This window comes from Hippocampus comes, unplaced genomic scaffold, assembly GCF_001891065.2.
Source record: "Hippocampus comes isolate QL1 unplaced genomic scaffold, H_comes_QL1_v1.1 scaffold156, whole genome shotgun sequence".
In the NCBI taxonomy this organism is placed as follows: Eukaryota; Metazoa; Chordata; class Actinopteri; order Syngnathiformes; family Syngnathidae; genus Hippocampus; species Hippocampus comes.
Window position 1 is genome coordinate 5,389,749 of NW_017805744.1, and position 9,016 is coordinate 5,398,764.

General features: G+C 43.5%; 1 protein-coding gene across 2 annotated transcripts in view; it reads right to left on the reverse strand.

The window, feature by feature from the left end:
* psd2 (pleckstrin and Sec7 domain containing 2) overlaps nucleotides 1–8,743 on the reverse strand; it is a 31,103-nt gene extending 22,360 nt beyond the window's left edge. The window contains exons 1-4 of one of the 2 annotated variants that reach the window (XM_019884004.1): nucleotides 8,325–8,743; nucleotides 4,010–4,097; nucleotides 1,477–2,039; nucleotides 162–935 (exon numbers count right to left, since the gene is read on the reverse strand). In XM_019884004.1, coding sequence (XP_019739563.1) covers nucleotides 162–935; nucleotides 1,477–2,039; nucleotides 4,010–4,097; nucleotides 8,325–8,377 — 1,478 coding nt within the window. In that variant the 5' untranslated portion in view covers nucleotides 8,378–8,743. The remainder of the gene's footprint in view (nucleotides 1–161; nucleotides 936–1,476; nucleotides 2,040–4,009; nucleotides 4,098–8,324) is intronic. The other variant, XM_019884005.1, reaches the window with a different exon arrangement.
* Nucleotides 8,744–9,016: the final 273 nt, after the last annotated feature.

The window sequence follows — 9,016 nt, forward strand, 5'->3', positions numbered from 1 at the left end:
GTCGAGTCTCCTATTTAGCAACATGAGGGATGAAAAAAAACAAAACACATCTATCAGTGTCTGTCAAACGTCACGTCTCATTAGCTTGAAGTGAGATGTGGGTTGCAGTACAGTTCCACCTACGCATCTCAGTACATAACAGACTAAGCAGACCTTCTTACCTGGCAGAGTTGTGCATGGCTCCGCATGTCCCCATGGCTTCCTGGGAGTCCGTATGGTATCCATTCGGGATGCCCCAGCGTCCAGGCTGGCTCAGAACAAACTCTGACCTGCTTCCTGGAATGGTGGTCCTCAGTGGGCTACCTCCTACTCCTGCCACAGCCCCGGCTCCGCCCCCGGTACCGTCCTCGTCCCTGGGTTCATCGGTCAGGGCATCTGGTCCAGCCTCAGCCCCTTCCTGCTCTTGAACAGTTGCCAGCTCCAGCTCAAGAGGCTCAGGGCCCTGTAAGAGAGCCCTCTGTTGGATGAGCGGTGTCAGTGGCGCTTCAAAGCTGACGCAGCTGTCAGTCTCGTCGGTGAGCGACAGCACATCCAGAGAGTCCAAACTGCTGTAGCAGGTCCCGCCTCTCAGCAAGGCAGACTCCACGATGCGCTCAAACGTGGAGCTGAAACCATCTCTGTTGTCCACCTGGCCTTTCTGTTTCTCTTCTTCCAACCCCGTCTCCCGTTCGTCCTCTTCCTCCTCATGCACCTGCTCAACAATGTGCTCAAACGCAGAGCTGAAACTGTCCTGGTTTCGTCTCCCACCCGCTTCTTTTGACACATCTTCCTCCTCCTCCTCATCCTCCTCCACTTCTGTGTCAGCCTGTTCCACAGTGGTTTCAAAGTCAGAGCTAAAAGTGTCTAAGTGTACATGAGGCCCTCCCTCGTATCCTTCGCAGTCCCCTTCGCCACCTTCGTCATCATCTTGATTCCCGGTTATGCCATTTGTCAATCTGCATCTATATGAAGAAGGGAAAAACATCACATGATTCGTTTTTGGTCTAGGGATCTTTTTTTTTTATTTAGTTAATGTACTCATCATCGACAAATGTTTCAGCTTGAATGGCTACAATGAGAACTGAACTTTTTATACAGCACTTTGAGCTCATTGTACGCTTACAGTACTATACTGTATATGGCCCGTAATGTGAAAACATATTTGAAAAACATGATGAACATTGTTTTTGGCCCACTCACAAAAATGATGCTATACAGTGCGTATGTGCTCGTTGTCCGTTGAAGGATATTAAAAGGTTGATACACAGCTTATGTGATGCTCTGTGCAAGTGGACGCTCTGCCAAAAACAGATTCGGTTGTGGTGATTTCAGTGCACTAAGCCTCAGCTGACCCAAGCAGTGGAAGTTGGAGGAACGGACTGTGAGTCACGTTTTTATCCAATCTCATCCATTTTAAACTTCTTGCGTTAACATCTTCACAATGAAGTAGCAATAGCGGAATTGTCAGGACAAGGTCATTAGCCGGAGGAAACTAACCGTCCATCTTGCTGGGGCCGAGTTGCTCCATCCTCTGTTTGTGGTTGCATCTCTTCACCCTTTCCCGCCTCCTTGTCTTCTCTCATCTCATCCTCAGCATGCCTTTCCTCCTCCCTTGTTGAGCTCCCCTCATCATTTCTGCATTCATCCCCGCTTGCCGCATCCCTCTTTCCCTCCTCCCTTCCGTCTGTCGGTTGATCATGGACCACGGCGCTCACTTTGAAATCCTCCTCACCTCCCTCTTTCTTTATTTTTGCCCTCCCTTCAACATTACAGTGTTCCTCCCTCTGTGTTCCCGCGGATCCTTGACTGCTCACGTCTTCTTTTCTCTCCTCTATGTCTCGCTTCACCTCTGTACCTGGCTTGTCTTGCCCTGTCTGGTTCAGAGCCTCTGCAGGCAGATCGCTGGTGCTTAGGGAGGGCTCAGCTGGGTTCTCTGATGGGGTGGGCGACGGCAAAGCCTCCCCCTCCTGGGTCATGTTGCTCTTCACGTCAGGGTGCAGTTGTCCTCTCTGGTCAGGGAGGAGGACCAGATCTTCAGATTGGCCACTGGGCAAGATGCTCTGAAAGCAAAGTGAGAGAAGTCCATTAAAAAAGCCAAAACTGCACCTGACTGATTGTGAGTATAAACTGTTTCATCAAGCACAATTGAATTCTGTCAAAAGCATCCAGTAAGCTCCTGCACTCTCTGTCTATGCAGACATTAGACAACTGAATAACAACTCCCCGTTCCCTTCCCTGCTGTAAATGTGCTTTGTGAAAATTGCATCATGTCATTTGAACGGGGTTTCTTTTGCACTGGTGCACTTTTGCGCGACCTCTGGGGCTTATCTTCCATCATTACACAAGGGCAATTTTCAAAAATTATATGAAGTTGAATTGATAGGAAAATTATGGAGGAAGAAAAGTAAGTGATTCTTATTCAAAGCATATCCCCTCATGCGTCAAACATGGCTTGTACGCATGCCGTGCTCATGACATGAGCTCAGTGGTGTTTTTTGATGATGTGATTGCTGACAGAAATAGCAAGATGAATTTGTGCAGTCTGCGCAGTGTGTGATTACACTTTCTACTCACATTCAGTCAAATGTCCAAAACTGATTTGATTTTTATTTTGAAAGCAAAAAAGTGGAGTATTCTTCAACATCCAACCCAGTCGAGTGATCTTAGTGGAGATAAATCTCCTGTGGATTAATGAATCTCTTTCAAGAGTGGAAGCTGCGCATATTTGCATAAATTTGACAACTAACTCTGAAAGTGGAGCAGCTAACATAGATTAAAATTTAAAGCAATGACCAAATAATATTACTGCAAATGAAAATACAGCAGGTGGAAAAAAAATCTGTTAGAATCGCATACATTCAAATAATTTTGGTTTGTTCAATAAAATTTGATGTTGAAACAGCAAGTCACTCGCATGATTTGTTTGACAGTAACAAAATGTTCCATTTTACATTTTGAATTGTGCGGTGTTATCTTAGGAATTAAAGACAATGTTAAAAAATAAATAAATAAATAAAGGATAAAAAATCTTTTGTAAGCGTTTGTAAGTCGTTGATGAAGGTGGCACCATATCAAATCTGGCCTTAGGCGCCACATTAGCTCGGGATGCCCCTGGTCCAATCCAATGCTGCATTTGCAAAAACAGCCAGTGACTCTGCAGTCTGGAAGGAAGGCAGATAGACCTTAAATAGGACAGCGGGATAGAGCTCAATATATAGAATTGCAGATGCTTTTCAAATGCCAGCAGGATGCATTGTATGTGTCACATTTGTGCACATGCCCAGAATAAAGATTGATGGAGAGATTTGTCGTCACAAGGTTCAAATGTATTGTTACTCAGATTCCAACGGAATTGCCTTATATTATTGTGATGCAGTGAAAGGCAAACCCTTAAAGTTGGCTGTAAAAATATACCAATCAAAATATTTTCAAGATGAAATGACTGCATACTGTTGCTGTCAGGATATTATAATGCCCTTGAGAAACTAGCAAAAAAAAAAATCTAACTTGCAAAAAAATCATGACTCAATGCAGGCGGATTTGATAAGACCGTGGAAGCTTTCGAGTCTTTGGTTTGGACCCAAGCACGAGGACACCGCCGGTCCACTTAATTTTTTATTTGAGTAATGAAAGTGTGATGCAAATTATGCACAAGCCAAAAACTGACGCAAATTCACTCCAGGCATATTTCCCATTTTAGACATTCTCTTGTTGTAGCGACATACAAATGCAAGCCACAATCAAACCCAAATCTTTGACCTCGAATGAAGAACTCCCTGATGGAAAACGTATAAACTGAAAGGTTGTTAAAATACAGCAGAAAAGGCAAGTCTTTTGTGCTTTGTCTTATTTCCACAGGCAGGCACTGAGTGTCTCTGCTGCATTCCACTAATCCCTCTCACTGTCGTGTGATGATCTCAAAGGACGCTCTGAATGATCCCTCAGCAGATTCCTTCTGAATATGCGAGCTGCAATCGGCTGACACATTTTCTTCACGGGGTCGAAGTAATTGGAAGCATAATCTATTTACCAAAAACTGTCGATATATTCCATCTTGCGGACACCAATCCCATGGTAGTGCATCGCAGTCCTGCATTTTTTTCGATTCATTCAATAAGCTGAAACACACAGGCAAAATCTGCATTTAAAGTCACATTTTGAATTCTATCCAAACAAGTAACAAGCCCACGAGCCCTCATTAGTGATTATAATTGAGTCCAAATAGCCCTAAACTATAATGATGTTGACAGTGGAGCATTTAGTAATTACCAAGCATATGCAAACAAGCACTGTTAGCATCCATTTATGCAGCTACATAAGCATGCATTTGCAAAGCGCGCAGTCAAATGTGAGTGCATACCCAAGCAAAACAGTGACAAGGCTCCATAAATGGAAACAGTCAACCGTTATGAAACCAGACATGGAAAGTGGGAATTCTCGCCGCGTCTGACTCTCGTGTTCCGTTTCTCTTCCCTTCTCTCCTCTCCATCTGCTCCACATTATGTTTCCTAATATCTCTGTCTAAATCCACTGTCAGACTCTCGTTTTGAACTAATTGAGCTAAATGGGTCTTAGAAAAAGAGAACAGCGGTACTACGCCGCATTGTGATTTCCACTACTGAGGAAAGCAGATCTGCTCTCACACATACTACAAGAATGCATGTAGCCTTTGGAAAAGAGCTATGGGATTCTTATTGCAGTTCCACTTTTGTCAGCAGAACATTGAAGCACTTCAACCTTATCAAAGTAAGTTCTTTGCACTCAGACCACCCGTCAATCATGCAAACACGCACATGCCCAATCAGACAAATACGGTAAACCACCAAACACAGTGCACTTGATACACAGCTGATAAAAGGTTGTCACTTGTGCCTTTCTTATTGCACCCTTTTATCTTTCAGACCCACCACAGACACAAACACACAGCGTCTAATGCACACACACACACACACACACACACACACACACACACACACACACACACACATCTTCATACTACGCACACACCATGGTGTGATTTATTGATCTCTCTGCCACACAGTCGTGGTCCACTGGGAGGCTCTCAGATAACCATGATTGGGATCTGTCAGAGATCCCAAAGAGGCTACTAATGCAATCAGACTGGAATTAAACAGACTGACTTGTTGGGAATCACATTTAACACAATTCACTTCAAAATGACAATCAAGCCACATGAATGTACACCTTTTGATTTCATTGTCTACCAATCGAAAAATCTAGAACACATAGTCCATACAGTGATTGAGTGTATAATCTGTTATATTTTAACTGTATATTTTTATGTTGGATATTGTATTTTTTTTTTCAATATCTTCATACAGTATAATTCAACATTGCTTCCCCATAACTACAAAAGATCCTACGGAACATTCACATTCAATTGCACCTTTAGATTTTGTCACTAGTGGTTTTATTATTATTTCTCTACTTCATTTTCATATACAGTGCGATTGGCTGGCAACCAGTTCAGGGTGTACCGCGCTTACTGCTCAAAGTCAGCTGGGATAGGCTCCAGCACGTGACCCTCGTGAGGAGAAGCGGATAAGAAAATGGATGGATTTTCATGTTCGCTCCATCAGGAGTCAACAAAGATTTTAGTATAGTTGTGTTTCTCCTATTATTAATATGACTTGAGAACTTTGAAATGATACTTGAAGGCACGACTATAGTTACAATAAATGCTTTAGGCTGTCCTGCATCGCAGAACATGTGTTTGGCCTTGGACTATCCAATGTATTGTCCGCCTGTACTCAGATTCCTTGTTTATACACTTTGACCTCTAAACTGACTTTCATGTGTCCGATGCATATGCACACTTGTGCCACATGTGGAGAATTGCGTCACTCGTCAGATTTGTCATCACAGCCAAGTGAACAATGACGCATGATGAGCAGCTGTTAATAGCTCAGCATAACAATGCAGGGAAAGAGCGCCTCAGAATCATTTTAAAGTGCTGGAAGAAAGTAAGACGTGTCAGCTTTTCTTGACAATTCCACTCGTAAGACAGCAAAATCAAGTCATTCGGTTTCATGTACAGCATAATATGACTTATTTCTGCCTCAAAGTCTGGAAACAATATGTCGTGAATGCTTCATATCTTTCTTTTTAAAGCACAGCCATGACTGCAGTTTCAAAACAATCACGTTCCAGTGACTATTTTAAACAGAGCTAATGCAATATGCATGTATCTGCCCGAGTGATGAAATGAAGAATGACAATAAGATGTGAGGTCTATGCACACCCTCCTCCACTCTTCTTCTAACAGAGACATGCTCCAAAAGAAAAAAAAAACCAAAATCTCACTCTCACGGTTATAAATGACCCACTGACCCTGCCCCCTCCTCCACTCTTCTTCTAACAGAGACATGCTTCAAAAGAAAACAAAAAAAAAAAACTCACTCTCACGGTTATAAATGACCCACTGACCCTGTTCACCTCATGCTGGCTGCATGCAGCCCTGCCACTGCAGCCACAGTCCAAACAAAGCTTTAGTGTCACCTTTTAAAAATGTATTTATATGGCATGCATACAGATGGAGGAAGAAACAATTTCCTGGTTGTCAACCCAAGACAGGAAGGCAGCAAAACACAAAGTTGGAAGCAATCAAGAATGTGTTTTTGGCTGTCTGCTATATCCAGCAAGAATCAAGCCTCCAATGAAGCGGAAAAGTCCCCCCAAATCGCCCCGATATGTCACTTCTAGCACATCAACCATTTGCTGCTGTTTCTGATACTGTACCCTTACTGTACAAATGCTGTAAACGCATATACGCAGAACAACTTCCGCTTTACTGCCAATACTTTATGAACGATTTTGGAGTCGATTATTTTGTCTCTACTCTAATTCGACCATAAAGTTTTATGAAAGGGTTGGGATCAGATTCTAATACACCAAACCCATCCATGCATAGAGATAGATAGATAGATAGATAGATAGATAGATAGATAGATAGATAGATAGATAGATAGATGGAATATATTTAGTCAAAAATGAAATATTGAAAGGGAACTAAGGGGTCAAGCCCAACCCCTGACTGATTAATTAATGAAGATGTGTTGTCTCAGTCCTTCTTGCCCACATATACAATAGCATACATAATGCATGGCTTTATCTTATTATCGGCTTAATCTATTCCATTTAAAACAGAATTGTGTCTTTGTGGGGTTGTACACAGCCAGAATTTCAATTTTAGCATTCTCATGTAAAATCTAATAAAACTATAGTTCACTGGCAACACTTCCAATGATCAAATTTGAAAGATTTTATATGTTATATCATATGCAGTGGTAGAGATAGATCTTCACTTGCGCCAATCAAGTGTGAGACAAGTGCAGCCTGATGCAGCTGCTGGAGCGTCTCCATGTCTGACACCTTGACTTTGAGATTAATACTCGGGAGAAGCACTGTGCTGTTGTCTCAGAGCTGTGAAATGCAAGGGATCTTGACTAGACATGTAAATGTGTGTAATTAGGATAACCGGGTCTTTTCTAATACGGATGATTATTAAGATGTCATTGAGTCCCTCTTCCAAAGAACCCCGAGTTCAGTATAAGCACCTCCCACCTCTTCACACACACACACACACACGCACACACACACACACACACACACACACACACACACACACACACACGCACACAAAATCATCTTTATGTGTCCATTTGTGTCAACCAACTGCCTGTTAACATGTGCTTGTCCCATGCTTGTTTTTCCCAGAGTCCCCCAGTACACTTTAAATGACATAAACAAACTAGATAGACAGGGCACATTGTCTACTTGCACAGTGTGTGTGTGTGTGTGTGTGTGTGTGTGTGTGTGTGTGTGTGTGTGTGTGTGTGTGTGTGTGTGTGTGTGTGCGTGTGTGTGAGAGAGAGAGAGAGTGAGTGAGTGAGAGCGAGAGAGAGAGATGTCCTCCCAGCCTCCTCGAGCCAGTAACCATGACAACAAGATGGCTGGGAGACTTGTTTCAAGCTCATTTGAGGCCGGTTGTCTTTCTTTCCCTACAAAATAGACCTGGGCAACGTTTCAAAAAGCAACGTGTCTTCGGTTTAACTAATGAAGACGGTAAAGGGGCGATAAAATACGAACACACCTGTCATAAAATCCCACGACCTATTCGTTGTGTTAGCTAAACACACACTGCAGGTCTAGACCTAATATTATGATCCCAGATTAGTAAGAAAAACAGCTCGTCAAGCACCCCGCCAGCCCATATATCATGACACACAAATAGACCAGAACCGTGTTACAAGTCCATTAGGATACTGTGCTATCATTATGCAACGATAGCCGCAGTCGTCCAAAATGAATATTTCTTCACTCACCGGTAAAACGCGAGCGTGGCGATGCTCCTCTTTCGCCGTCTGTCTCCGTACATCCGCACCGGGGAATAGCGCGATCAGACGGGTTCGGTTCTCCTTCCCAAATCTCTGTCTGTCTGTCTCTCTCTCTCTCTCTCTCTCTCTCTCTCTCTCGCTACCTCCCTCGCCTCAGTTCTTGAGGACGGACGGCCCGTCTCTACCTCCACACGACGCCGCACAGTGTTTCTGGTGGGCGGCTGGGATGCGCTTCGGAGCGCCGTCACTCTCACTGGCTGGGCTGGAGCAGCGCGTCACTGGTGCCAGTACAGCCTGCAAGGCAAATCAGCACCAGAGTTAACTGGAACGCATTTGAAAACTCGAAATGTGTTAGATGTACAGTACTGGAGGAGGATGAAAGAGTGAATGAAGGTCCTCCTCTTCGATTCACACTGGCCTATTTATTTCACAGGCTATTGACATCACATGAGTCGTGATTGGAAGGGGGGAAAGTTGGAATAGTGACCCGGAAAAAAAAAAAGCACAGCCTGCAGATGATTTACAGCGTTTTAAATAGTTCTGTCCAAGGTCTAAAGTACCACAGATGTCATATCCAGGCGTACGCATTCATCATGCATGTTTGGTTAGATAGGACATTGACGTCTGCTAGAGAAATCAAGATGAAGTAGCCTGATTTGATACATTCTAGGCCAACTGCT